We start from the raw sequence: 15000 nt of genomic DNA, 5'->3' as shown, positions 1-15000 counted from the left end.
AGGTTTCCTTTAGGAGTGTCGTCAGTGCACCTCAAGTGGAGCAACTTCCTTTTGGGCCCTAGCTACACTTACTTTTCAGCCTTCAACTATAGTTCTGTTCTTGCTTCCTTTGTTCAATCTTTCTGTCTAACCTCTTAACTCTTGTTTCATGATACAACTGGGCGGGTTTCCCTCAGTTGCACAGGGGTAGTGAATGGCCCCCAGGTCCCACATCTAGGCCTAATAGCCTAAATCCAATCAAATCCAATGAAGAGGAATCATGAAACAAGACTGAATGAATAGTAAGTCTTAGTCTTTCGGGGTTTCACCTTTAAACACCAATTTTGATGACTATCATGGGCAGTTGCAATTCTGCGTGGTGCTTATTGAGTTACAGTCTTAGTAAGCCTTTGCAATGATGTTCAAAGCTGCCATTAAAATATTTTGAAAAACATGATGAAGGTTTCGTAGAATAATGTTTCGGAGTTTTTATTTCATAAAATATATTATATCACAGTATAAAAGCTACATAACATTTTGAGCATACTTCTTATAACTATCGTGAAATATCTTACAGAAAGAACCAATATGGCTCACCTCAAATCAAATGAAAAGTAATCTCCTCTGATGCCCAGAACATAAGATTTTTCATAGGCACAAGAGAAGGTGACTGGAAAAATATGGGAGATAAAGTATGTAATAAACATAATCAGGCTATGATTAAACATAAAACTCATCAACAGAAGACAAAATCTTTGGAAGCGATATTCCATAGTATTGTTAAATTACAGGGCTAAAGTAAAGATGATGCAAGTCACACCAAACAGGATACCTGCTTGTGGGACATATCTGAGCCTTTCCATTATGGAAATAATCTCCAGTTTGGTAGGAAATCCAGAAAATGACATAGAAGCACACAGTGAGTATAGCTACATATGCTAGAAAAAATTCTGAAGCTACAACAGCTCATATTGCTTTATGAGATGAATCAACGCTAAACTCTTTAGAGTTTTATGAACTTGAATTTTCGAAGAATCTTTCCAAATTAGGTGCCATATATTTCTGCATTCCCTTTAGTATACAGACTGTGTGCTAAACTAGTATTTCTTCTATCTGGTTCACTGAGCTCCTGCACTCAACTGTGCTTCTGGAATCTCTTCATAGAACCCTTTGACTCTGAGGTTCTTTGGGTCGAATGGTGGTCGAATGTGAACTTTAGCATCTAAGAGTTCTCCTCTTGATTCAATTTTCCAGTCGCCCGTCTTCAAAAACTCATTGGTTATCTTTGCCTTGTCAGGCCGTTGTACATAACCGTATGCGAGAGCCCGGCCAAGGAAGAAGGTGTAGTCTGCTCTCCTAACATAGCCAACAGGTTTTCCGTCTCTCCAGATGCCTTCTAAGCCCCAAAGTGGCTTTGTTGGGTCATCTAAGGTGATGGTCACAAGTTTCTTTCTAATGCCATGCAGCTTTTGTTGTTCTATAGCCTCACGACCAAGGAAATTGGTGTCTGTCTTCAGCTTACAGGTAAATGCCAGACCAGCCTCCAAAGGGGTATCATCTGGTCGGACGTCAGCATGCCAGTGTCTGTAGCCCTGAGATGATCATAATATTATTAATATTTAAAAACTAGAATTTTGATAATTACAAGTACTAGGAAATAAATTTTCTATAGTATGTGACCTGTCGTCCTAAAGTAGCTTTTCATATTGTAGACCTGAGTTTAGATTAATGGATCATAGACAAACGAGAAAGGCCAGTACTAGGAAAATATCTTCTATAGCATATGGTCTGTAAGTCTGAAGCAGCTTTGCATATCGTAATTTTGAGAATAAATTAATGAATTGTAGACAAATGAGAAAGCACAGTATATACAGCACTAGAATAAATCAAATATTACTTTTTTATAAAATAGAAAACTTACCTTTTCGCACGATAAAGAATCAATGGCACGATAGCCGGAGTTGACTAGACCCAATGGCTTACCAGCAGCCATTAAAGCTTTGTAGACATCAACAGCAGCTTCATTGGGAATATGGAGCTCCCAACCTATGGGGAAGGAGAATGAACTGAGAAAGGCTTGCAAGTACAATCTTCGCATATTCATTACCTAGCAATTTATCTTGTTTTGTTTTCAAAAAGCTTTCTTATTGGGAAACAAACAGCATTTAGATATCAACCTAGATCTTACCCATTTCTCCTACGAAGGAAAGCCTCAGTGCCCTCACTTTGTGGCCAGCCACGTCGATGACTTTGTGTGTGGAAAATGGGAAGGCTTCGTTGCTGAAATCTGCATCAGAAATCTTCTGAAGGATTTCCCTGCTGTTGGGTCCTTGCACAGAAAGCATGGCCATGTCGTCGGTGTGATTGATCAACTGGACATCCCATTCATGCGTCCTCAGTTCCTTCAGGACATGGGCTAAGTTCTGCAGAGCTGCAGCGCCTCCTGCTGCTAGGTAGAAGCCTCGTCCTTCAAAAGCTGGGTCGCAAGGTGAACCTTGCCCTCCTTCGCAGATGCTCTGGTGAAGGATAAAATTCTTATATCCTCATCCTTTACAAAGTGCACTAAAAGGTTAATATCATCTCCAAATAGTTTTTTTCCGCATTTATTTGCTCTTTTTCAAATGTAAAATAAAATGTTAGAAGTGGAATATTGGGGTAGCATTTTATATGAATCATGTCAATAAAAGTAAACATTTACAATTTTTTGGGGGAAATAAATTTCTTTTCAATTTGCATTTAAGAAAGTATCTACTTCATCTTAGCTTCGTTCCTTCAGCATCTGTTTGCAATGGGGTGCTTGCTAAACAGAAAAGCTAATGGACCAAAGCAAAGAAAGAACTGTTATCTCTGGAATTGCCCAATTAAAGTAAATGTAGAATCTTTTGAATAACCAAAATTTTGACATAGAATACTTGAACAAAGACCTTTCACCCATAAAAGTATCGTTATGTTTTGTAAAAGAGCGACTTTTACCCAAACATAAACCAGGTTTGTTTTAAAATACTAGTAATTAAACTTCTTGGGCTCACTCACAGTGCTCCATGAGTGCTAGACTAAACAAATATAATTTCTGTGAAAAGGAAACAAATATCTTTTCAAAGTCAACATAAAAAACTAAATACTTAGTCATACAACTGAAATTCTAATTTCTTTCTATGATTTACATACCACAGTTAAATCAGCTTCGATGCCCCCACTCTTATTGAGCATGCATGTGTAAGCTGTTACGCCTACATCTTTGCTGACGTCCGCAGAAAACAGCCAATCAGCTGCCTTCTGAGCATCAGGCCCTGTTATGTAGAATTTACCGAAGTATGACATATCAAACACAGCTGCTGCGTTACGGCATCCCATGCACTCTTTCTCTATCTGGGGATAAAAATTATTTGATAAATATGGTGTCAAAGTAAGAGTTCTAATCATTTCAGCATATTAAGAATACTATTAAAATGCAATGATCTAGAAGATGAACTAGCATTCTTTGGGTATGAATTCCACTTGCCAAAGCAAGATTGTGAAGTACTAACTTATCCCTTACTGAACTTACCAATGAGTGATGTTTGGGGAAGTCGAACGAATAGTCATCAACCAAGGCATCCCAGTATCTCTGGTCAGTGTTGAGTGGAGTGTCGTAGGCGCCATACCAGTCATAAGGCTGCGTAGGCGTTGGATTCTCATTGAACCATCCGGGTCTCTCCCAGCCGTGGCGTTCTTGGAATACACAGCCTTGTTCCTCCAGAATCTGCAGAGTATAATTTTGGATTAAAGTTAAAATCCTTATGATTGGTGAATTGATATAAATGACTAAGATGAGAAGACATTCGTGTAAGGCTAGTTTTCATTGGACAACAAAAATATAGAAATAAACAAATCAACAAGTTGCTGTACTTCTCTTCTTGAAGTTATAACAGGGTTTCTCCCGGGAAGCGAAAAGAAAAGATTATTTCACATTCCTAACTGAACTGCTGAATCATGGATAAACTTCCTGTACAGCATACTTCATGAGCTTGATGTTCATACACAGAAGACTCACTAGCGGCACATCAAACCCCCTGATGCGCACTGTGTCCTTTACCTATATCCTTTAGGCACCTGATCACTTCCTCAATGCAGAGGTAAATCATTTCCAAAAGCTCTTTCACACAACTTTTTCATCTATCTCTGTCTTTCTTTTCTTCCTCCTGCTAGCTCTTCACTAGCTTGTCATCTTTCATATTCTCCACATGACCAAACCATCTCAGTACAAACTGATCCATTCTCCTTTTCTCTACCAGTTTTGTTTTACCATATCACTGTTCCTCCATATTTCCTGCCTTATTACTTCTTCTTATTCCGCATTTACCACAGGAACACTCAACTTTTACACCTTTCACCATTTTTTTCACTCCAAATTAATATCCCAACTTTGTTTCCATAGAGGAGAGTTGGTTCAACAAATCCTATACATATTCATAGTTCGGCTAAGAAGAAAACTGCAAGTTTCTTTTATATCTTTCACATAATTCCCGCTAACTACCTTACTTTGCCTTTTCTTTAAACTGTCTCTTCTCTTATCCTCTTATCACTTGAATATCTATTCCCCAATACTAAAAAGAATTTACTGCTTCTCTTTTTTTACTGCCTATATCAACATTTACAGCTCCATCCTCCTGGTTCTTATTTACCCTAACAAATTACTCACAACTTATTTCTCTCGTGAACATTTTCAAATCTTTCAGTATAGTCTCTACTATTTCTCTTTACTATCCCCAATGAGTACTGTAATATCTGTGAATATCAACCAATCCTCACTTAATATCTCAAGACATTGTATCTACATCCACTGACATTTATTTGACTTATCTGAGCAGTACACCTATAACCTAAATAAACAATATGATGCCGAGAAATCAGATGTAAGATAATAGCAAAAGGGAGAGCAGAAAAGATCTTTAAGTTCTAAAGTCATGGAAAATGACATTAAGGTGGAAACCTTACTTCATGCAAAGGAGACATCCTTTGTCTCCTAGCCGCCAGAGGTTCGTCGTGTGGGAAGACAATGCTGTAGTTCTTTGCATAAGATTCATGGGATCTTCCAATGACCCAGTTTTTGTTTGAGTTCAGGGGAGTGTGGAATCTTTCGGATTAAAAATAAAACACATTTGTTAGTTGCTGAATAGAAATGAATCCTGCATAGATATGATTTTAGTTCATTTGGCAGCTATTAGATGTCCCATGACTTCATACCACAGTTAAATCCGCTTTAATACAATTTATGAATCTAAGTACAATACCAAGACAGCACTTATGATCATCAAAATTCAACAATGGAAAAGCAACAAGATTATAATCACCTTCTGATGTCATAGCCAAACATATCGAATTCGGGTCTGCCATGGACCACCCACTTGGCTATCTGGTCCCCACAGCCTCCACCCAGCATCATTCCGGAGCTGTTAAAGCCACAGCAGTGGAAGAATCCTTGGACGGTTGGGTCTTCACCTGATTGGACAAATTCCGATCATTATCGTATCATTTTCCGCAGTAATGATAAATAGGTTTTCGCCTATTGAATACTATATGGATGGTTCTTAGATAAAAAATGAAGGAATAATGTAGGTACTGCTCTTAAAATATGCTATTTCAATTGTTAATTAATTCTCTTGTAAGTTATTTCCTTATTTTCTTTCCTCAATCGGCTATTTTAACCCAGTTGGAGCCCTTGTGTTCATGGCATCCTGCTTTTCCAACTAGAGATATAGCTTAGCTAGTAATACTACTACTACTACTAATGATAATAATAACTAGAGAACATTAGAATTGCTGAAGCAATTCTCAGAAAGAACTCCACACACAATTTACCAATAATTTGCTCTTAGGCATATTGAAAAAGTAGGAAAATTGGGAATAGCATAATATTGATTATAGGCCTACAAAGGGATATAAACTACACTTTTTAACCAAGTAACCAGCATTTTACTGTCTAAGTTGCCTTGGAAGGCTACCTAATCCCTTCTTTTCAGTCTCGGATGAAATCTTGCATGAAATCGAGCTGGCTAGCACTCTAGATATTTTCAAGTTTTTTCAAAAAATCAATTTGTTTACAAAAATCGTCCTCTAACCTTGAGGTCAAGGTCAAGGTCATTCATATTGCACAGTTTATGTTGTATTATGACCCGAAGAGCAATCGTTTTAAATAACTTTTGCTTTGTGCATAGGGGCGCTGTTTGCACAGGCACGGTTTTTTCTTTTATTTATACTTCCCCCATATGGTTTATACTGCAGCTCAAGTTTGAAGGCAAACAATTTAAAATTGACTGAGTTATTAATGATCAGAAACCGGAGATTAATAATAATAATAATAATAATAATAATAATAATAATAAGAAGAAGAAGAAGAAGAAGAAGAGGAAGAAGAAAATGAGTAATAACAATAGAATTCCACTTATGTGGAGTTTTAATAATAATAATAATAATAATAATAATAATAATAATAATAATAATATTCCTTTGCAAACATGGATATGGCTTTGTGTTTTAAATCATTAAACAAATTTATGTTTACGAGGCTACGTTATGGAAAATACATGGAACAGACTTCCAGCGAATGCAGTGAACAGTAACACGGTAAACAGGTTTAAGAATAAGTTAGACAAGATCATAAAAACTTTAAACGTTTAAGCTAAACCTTTGTAACTCTCTCTCTCTCTCTCTCTCTCTCTCTCTCTCTCTCTCTCTCTCTCTCTCTCTCTCTCTCTCTCTCAGTAAGACAAGATCATAATAACTCTCTAAACGTTCAAACTAAATCGCTCTACCCAAGAGCAAATAGAGTCTCCGCGGATGTACTTAAAACGTCTTTGAGAAGTCCAAAATCCTTGTAACTCCTTGCAACTCTCTCTCTCTCTCTCTCTCTCTCTCTCTCTCTCTCTCTCTCTCTCTCTCTCTTCTACTTACCCATGAGAGGCTTATGATCTGGCGTGAAAGATTCAGGCCCACAGACAGTGGATTTGATCCCCGTCTGCTCCAGCACAGGAACCCTGTTTATGGCACCTTCAATGTGGGCGCTGAAGACGTCCCAGTCCAGCTCGTACAGACCGAAGGCAAAGTCTCTGTCTAACTGTGAAAGAAATAATCAAAGACAATCAATTAAAAGTTAGAAGACGGTACCATGAACTTAGTTTTCTTGAAATAAACTTGTCTAAATGAAAAGCCAGTGGAAATTTAAGACATGAAAATTAAAAGGTGACCAAAAAGAGCGTTGGAAAAAGTTTTGGAGAAAATCATAAATTTAGATAAATTCAGACATCTATAGTAGACTTATCTCTGCCTAATTATTTCTTTTTGGAAATGATGGAAAACTTTATTGTAAAGTTAAAAACCAACAAATCTCTTATTCTTAAGTTCCAGAGAGATGGATTCAAGTAAAGAAATAATTAGAAATAACAAACATTTTTAAAGGGGTATTTACTGACATTTAAAGTATCTAAGCAGCTTCGTGCATATAAAAAAATGATTGGGCCAAGACCTCCTTATTTTTTACACAGTAACCACCACCAAAACAATAGTCAGTCGATTATATACAAGTGACGTCAGTGCCTCTAATTTGGTTATAAACGAAAATAGATCTGTGCAAAGGAATCTACATGCTAACAGGAATAAACAAACAAGGTTACTTGGCAAATAAAATAAAAAAATCTAATTTTAGATAAAAAAAAACACAATCAAATAGGAAATGTATTAAAATCAGGGAGGGGGAAGAAGCTCTTAATTCATCCAAGCAAATTTCATTCTTTAATAGCAGCGAAATAAAGAGCTTACAACGATTAAACAAAAAAGCTTACAGTGATTGAAAAGAGCATAATATTATATTTTCTCTTACTTGATATTATTATTATTATTATTATTACTATTATTATTATTATTATTATTATTATTATTATTATTATTATTATTATTATTATTATTATTATTATTATTATTATTATCATCGTTATTATTATTACTTCCTTACTTAGCTACAACCCTAGTTGGAAAAGCAGGATGTTATAAGCACAGGGGCCCAACAAGGAAATAACCAAATGAGGAAAGAAAACAAGGAAAAATAAAATATTTTAAGAACAGTAACAACACTAAAATACATAAAACATAAATTATAAAAACTTTAACAAAACAAGAGGAGGAGAAATAAGATAGAATAGTGTGCCCGAGTATACTCTAAAGCAAGAGAACTCTACTGCATGACAGTGGAAGACCACGGTACAGAGGCTATGGCACACTACCCAAGACTAGAGAACAATGGTTTGGTTTTGGACCTGCTTAACACACAAAAGAAGTCCGAACAACATCTTTTTAGCTTATCCATAATAAAACCCATATCAATGAAAACGGTTCAGGAAAACTCTTTCTACCTTATCCAAACGAGAACTCATATCACACATAATAAGCCTAGAAGACCTCTTTTTACCTTATCCAGTATGATCGGATCCTTCTCATAGCCCCCTACGGAGAGAGCATCGCCCTGCAGCCGTAGGTACACGGAGGAATCGTGATCTCTGACGTTGGGCATGTTCTCGATCCCGTCTATTTTCTCTGTGACCACATAAGCATGCTTCATTGGTGCCAGGGGAAGTTCAACTCCAACCATGTTTGTGATGCTGTTGGCCCAGGCACCTGACACGAGATCAAAACAATCTAGGACGATGCGCTTTTTGTTTTTCTTTTCTTATTTCTCAACTTGTGGGTAGCTAAGGTTAAATTTCCTGAGGTAGATTACTGCTATACGCTTAGCTCTTGTTTTTTTTATGTATTAAGTGCTTTCTATTCGTTGTAATATTTATAAGAAAGATAATGGATTTTTTGGTTTATTATGTACATTGCGTAATAATAGTGAATAAAATAGGCAGTAAGAGATTAAACACGATTCATTCAAAGTAACTTCTTATCTATTACTCCTTTCACTGAAATCTTACATTAACATAAATCCTTTTTCATTTATTGATAATTTTACAAGATACAATAAATAAAAATCTGATTACCAATTGAATAAATTAAATAGTTATTTAGATCTAATTAATTTATGCATTCTGCAATGGATCATCAGGATTTATCCAGCTGCAAGGAAGAAAAAGAAATGTGAATTCATTCATTCACCCTTTCTGTATCCTTTAATAATCATTCCTTACATCTTGCACACACTAAATACTCCTGATGGCTGAATCATTCATTTAATTATCAAGTATGAAATAACTGACATTCATCCACCCAAGACCGGCCAAAGATTCATCCGAACATTCATCTATGATCACCGAAGCCTCTGGTATTTATCCAATCTTTCATTGATAAATTATGAGCCAACCTAGAGATCATGGATTTCATTCATTAATTCACTAAATACCCCTGAAGTAGCGAACTGTTATTTTGTCCCATTCATCCAGTTATTCATCGACCAATCCTGAAACAACAGACATTCCTCTAGACATTCATTAAGAGTCATGGTATGGCTAAAATTCATACATTCAGTCTTTCACTGAATCACCTCAAAGTGAACATTCCTTTAAGCAATCAGGCATTGTTTACTTCTGATTGGATGGACATTCATCCAATGAGATGTTGATTAATCAATGTTTTTTTTTATCATGCAACATTGAATGTCCTGGAATGATCAGTGATCATTGGCAGCTAAATGCAATAGATTAATCATTCGTCATCCTTATCTACACAGGCGAGATTACTCATTCACATCTGGAGGCATTGGATCAATCATCAATCATTCAGAAATGAATGCAATGGATTAATCACTGAATATTTACACCTGGATCAATCATTAATCATTCAGACATGAGTGTACTAGATTAATCACTGACAATGCACACCTGGATCAATCATTAATCATTCAGACACGAATGCAATGGATTAATCACTATTCACATCTGGATCAATCATTAATCATTCAGACATGAAGGCAATGGATTAATCACTATTCACATCTGGATCAATCATTAATCATTCAGACACGAATGCAATGGATTAATCACTATTCACATCTGGATCAATCATTAATCATTCAGACATGAAGGCAATGGATTAATCACTATTCACATCTGGATCAATCATTAATCATTCAGACACGAATGCAATGGATTAATCACTATTCACATCTGGATCAATCATTAATCATTCAGACACGAATGCAATGGATTAATCACTATTCGCACCTGGATCAATCATTAACCATTCACAGCTGGAAGCGCTTTATTAATTACTGATCAATTAGGCCTGGACATACCTGTGGCGTTGACAACGGCGTTGGTCTTGATGACCCCGTAAGGAGTGTGAACCTCGCTGACCTTCTTCCCTCCCAAGGGCGTCTCGACACACCGGATGTCATCCACAGGGCATCCCTCGATCACTTTTGCCCCTACCCGAGTGGCAGCGCGCGTGAGGGCCGTGCAGAAACCAGCCGGGTCAAGCGTACCTGCGGAAGAAGATGAGTATCTTTAAGAGGCTCTATCTATTTATCTGTCTATCCATCTCAACAGGTAATTTATTCGGGGGGGGGGGGAGTTGTTAGCCGTTAATCTGACGAAATGAAAGCTCAAGTGGTTTATCTGTTGACGGTGTCAGGTATTTCCTGGTAGTCATCCAACTCAGTATTAACCAAACTAAATGTTTTATTCCACTGGTCTGCAGACAAAGTTGATGTATAAAATATCAGATAAATAGTTGCACTAACCATCGCCAGGGCAATAGAGTGTCCCGGTGACGTCATTGATATTCATGAGAGGATAAAGTTTTTTCGTCTCCGAAGGATCCAATATATAACTTTCGATTCCCTGAGTCCTTCCCATCGTTACCAGGCGTCTGTACTCGTCTAGGCGAGCCTGCAACCAGAATAATAATAATAATAATAATAATAATAATAATAATAATAATAATAATAATAATAATAATAATAAGAGAAAGATTTGAATGTATTCAAGAATTTTTTTCGGGATAAATCGAAAAGGTATGACATTTTCTCTTTTATTTTGTGTTTGAGTTTCAAGTTTGTTGTAATACAAAGATGTAAAAATTTGTATTACATATATATATATATATGCATACATACATATGTATACAGTATATATATATATATATATATATATATATATATATATATATATATATATATATATATATATATATATATATATATATATATATATACACAGTAGGTGCTAGTGTATAGTACCGGTAAAGAATAATAAATAATTGAATTCTAAAACCTTAAAATTACGTTTAGAAATAAAATTTCATGGCTGATAATAAATTTTATACAAATCCTAAAGTTTGTTGTCCGAAAAAAAAAGAAATATAAAGTCTGGTATTAGGGTAACAGAAACTGAAATCTAAACACTGTCTTCAAGAATGAAGACGTCAAAAAGGGCCTTACTCTGCTCGAGGCAATGAACAATCCCCCGTTGTTGATCCATCCCGGATTGATTCCTGTCTCGTCTTCGAGCCTCAGTAGAAGCTCCCGAGTGGTGTTGATAAGATGGATCTCCGCGTCGCTCGGCCGAAGACGCCATAAAAGACCGGCTGTGTGCCAAGTTGTGCCTGTTAAAAAAAGATTGATAGATAGATAGATAGATAGAACTGCTAAGAAATCATAGAAACAGACACCACTGATAATAATTCAAAGCCAAGTTGTGGCCGTTAGAAAAAGATAATTTGATCGATAGATAGGTAGATATATAGATAATTAGATAGATAGATAGATAAAACTGCTAAGAAATCATTTAAACAGACCCCCATTGATTATAGTTTAAATTTGGGTGGATACAAAGAACGGCTGAGAAATCATATAAACAGACACCATTGCTAAAAGTTTAAAGCCAAGCTGTGCCTGTTAGAAAAAGGTAGGTAGATAGATAGATACAAAGAACAGCTGAGAAATCTTACAGACAGAAATCTTTGCAATGGGGTTTAAACTGGAGACCAGTTCCTGACTGTACCTGCTGTTAACTTGTTGGTCTCAAGGAGGACTGTGTTGGTGATGCCAAGCCGAGCCAGATGATATAAGGTGTTGCAGCCTAAGGAGCCTCCTCCAATGACCACGACGTCGGCCTCTGTTGGGACGGACTTGACACCTGACGAAGAGTCTTGTTGGTCCTGAGGATGAGAAATCATCTTATTCAAAGGTTTTTAATTACTATATTAATCTATTACATATTTTCAATTTACATTCGTCTATTCTAAAGATGATTGAGGATTCATGCACAAATGTTTAAAGCAAATTCATATGTGAAATCAACTGATTATCTACTTATTTCCATTACGGTGATTAAATCAGAGCAAAAATAATTCTAAATTTATTTCACCATTCAAAATCCCAATTATTTTACTTCAGGAAATATCTATTAAAATTTCATGATAGTAACCCTAAAAGCTTAATTCATTCTGCATTCAGTACAAGCTAAAAACGAATCCCACCTTGATAGTATTTTTATATGGAACGTTTTCCTTTACATCACTGGCCGTGGAACCGCTGGCACTCCGCGCATGGCGAAGTGGCTTCCATACCTTACGCCACTGCCTTATGGGGGCTGTTGCCATCATGGCTCCTGAGAGAGAGAGAGAGAGAGAGAGAGAGAGAGAGAGAGAGAGAGAGAGAGAGAGAGAGAGAGAGAGAGATTATTAGGTATATTCCCTTAGGCACTGCTTTCGCTATACTAGGAATCACAATGTTCAATATGGGAGTAATTCTTATAATCTATGTCTTTTTGGTGATTATGTATATAACTATTTGACATATGCAACTACAGGTAATATTTAGCGGTTAACAAAAACATAATTACGAAATAAATGGAAAGGAAAATATTACAAATTACTATATGGTACAGAATGAATTAGAAATAACATTGATTACTTTAATGATAAGAGCAAGTATAATTTCTTTACCAACATAAATATTTAGAACATAATTACATACACACATACATACATAGGTGCGAGAGTAGGTATATTTAAGATTAGAAGGCGTAGATAGTTTACCATTCTAAATTAATTTGCTTTATAAAGTACTGCCATACATTAGTGTTGCTTTTAAGCCTATAATACACTCTGAAATATATATATATATATATATATATATATATATATATATATATATATATATATATATATATATATATAGATAGATAGATAGTTGGACAGGTAGATAAATGGCTAGACAGTAGGTTAGCCAAACCACAGCCACCCGTTGAGATACTACCGTTAGAGAGTTATTAGTTCCTTTGACTGGCCAGATAGTATGTATGAATGTATGTATGTACCGTTTTTTTGTGTGCGCATAAACAGTCTACGGATTCATCCTTCCACATTTCACTATCTAACACGTTAATTACAGTAAAATCAAGGTCAATCATGTAAGGTTAAAGGTCTTGTAAAAATGTGTTTTTATTAAAACAGAAAAGCTTGAATTAACTTTGAGATTTCTTTTTCCTTGGTATATATATATATATATATATATATATATATATATATATATATATATATATATATATATATAAATAATCAAATAATGGCGTAGAAAAGTAAAACCTTTAAGGTCTCTTTATTGAATTTTTGATTTAAAAACCTTTTTCATTCAAAATTCATAATTCAATTGAATATTTCATGGATAATAAATATTTTTTACTCGGAACAATAACAAAATAAAAAATATATAAATTCAACACATTATTATTCAATATATATATATATATATATATATATATATATATATATATATATATATATATAATATATATGTGTGTGTGTGTGTGTGTGTGTGTGTGTGTTTTTGTGTGTGTGTGTGTGTGTGCGCGCGCGCGTGCGTGTGTATACAAAAATGTACATTTATTATCATTATTATTATTAAGACGGTCTGTTAGCCCAACGAATCTATTTCTAATTTTAAGATCTGGCCGTAGTAAAAAAAATATATAAAAAAGAAAAAAAAATCCATTTGACTTTAACTCTGGAGCGGAAAAACACTACATCCGATCCATAAAAATAAGGAAAAACGTAAAAGGAAAATCAACTTAATGAACGCAGCATGCAAAAACCACCGACACTGAATTCGCCAAGTGGCTAGTGTTAAAATAGCATTACCACAGCCAGGGCGTCGTGCAAATGCCTCAAACTCCTGAGCCAAGAAGTGAAAGTAGATCGAGAAAGAAATATTCAACGACGGAGTGGAGTGTGTGCGCCAGTCTTAAGCATGCGCAATGCAAGGGCACTATTGTTGATGTTGGCTTAAATCAACACTGCGAGGCTAGGTGGTCAAATTCTCTCTCTCTCTTTCTTCGCATCCAAGTTGTTGGTGATTAAATCTCTCTCTCTCTCTCTCTCTTCTCTCTCTCTCTTCTCTCTCTCTCTCTCTCCTTATCCAAGTTACTGATATAAATTTTCTCTCTCTCTTTTTATACAAATTATTGATATAAATTCTCTCTCTCTCTCTCTCTCTCTCTCTCTTCGCATCCAAGTTGTTGATGATTAAATCTCTCTCTCTCTCTCTCTCTCTCTCTCTCTCTCTCTCTCTCTCTCTCTCTCTCTCTCCTTATCCAAGTTACTGATATAAATTTTCTCTCTCTCTTTTTATACAAATTATTGATATAAATTCTCTCTCTCTCTCTCTCTTCGCATCCAAGTTGTTGGTGATTAAATCTCTCTCTCTCTCTCTCCTTATCCAAGTTACTGATATAAATTTTCTCTCTCTCTTTTTATACAAATTATTGATATAAATTCTCTCTCTCTCTCTCTCTCTCTCTCTCTCTCTTCGCATCCAAGTTGTTGATGATTAAATCTCTCTCTCTCTCTCTCTCTCTCTCTCTCTCTCTCTCTCTCTCTCTCTCTCTCTCCTTATCCAAGTTACTGATATAAATTTTCTCTCTCTCTTTTTATACAAATTATTGATATAAATTCTCTCTCTCTCTCTCTCTTCGCATCCAAGTTGTTGGTGATTAAATCTCTCTCTCTCTCTCTCTCTCTCTCTCTCTCTCTCTCTCTCTCTCTCTCTCC

At 35.7% G+C, this 15000-nt stretch overlaps 1 protein-coding gene across 1 annotated transcript in view; it reads right to left on the bottom strand.

Moving 5' to 3' along the window:
* Positions 1 to 502: 502 nt before the first annotated feature.
* The window catches only part of LOC137656661 (sarcosine dehydrogenase, mitochondrial-like), a 15495-nt gene continuing 997 nt past the window's right edge, over positions 503 to 15000 (bottom strand). The window contains exons 2-15 of the mRNA XM_068390830.1: positions 12430 to 12560; positions 11952 to 12108; positions 11390 to 11553; positions 10691 to 10838; positions 10244 to 10432; positions 8423 to 8628; positions 6913 to 7075; positions 5313 to 5460; positions 4957 to 5095; positions 3527 to 3721; positions 3148 to 3348; positions 2168 to 2495; positions 1901 to 2025; positions 503 to 1571 (exon numbers count right to left, since the gene is read on the bottom strand). Of these exons, the coding sequence (XP_068246931.1) occupies positions 1098 to 1571; positions 1901 to 2025; positions 2168 to 2495; positions 3148 to 3348; positions 3527 to 3721; positions 4957 to 5095; positions 5313 to 5460; positions 6913 to 7075; positions 8423 to 8628; positions 10244 to 10432; positions 10691 to 10838; positions 11390 to 11553; positions 11952 to 12108; positions 12430 to 12555 (2763 nt within the window). The 5' untranslated portion in view covers positions 12556 to 12560 and the 3' untranslated portion in view covers positions 503 to 1097. The remainder of the gene's footprint in view (positions 1572 to 1900; positions 2026 to 2167; positions 2496 to 3147; positions 3349 to 3526; positions 3722 to 4956; positions 5096 to 5312; positions 5461 to 6912; positions 7076 to 8422; positions 8629 to 10243; positions 10433 to 10690; positions 10839 to 11389; positions 11554 to 11951; positions 12109 to 12429; positions 12561 to 15000) is intronic.

This window comes from Palaemon carinicauda, chromosome 17 (genome assembly GCF_036898095.1).
Source record: "Palaemon carinicauda isolate YSFRI2023 chromosome 17, ASM3689809v2, whole genome shotgun sequence".
NCBI lineage: Eukaryota > Metazoa > Arthropoda > Malacostraca > Decapoda > Palaemonidae > Palaemon > Palaemon carinicauda.
The sequence above is the reverse complement of the archived record's forward strand: the minus strand, read 5'-3'. Positions and strand labels throughout refer to the sequence as shown.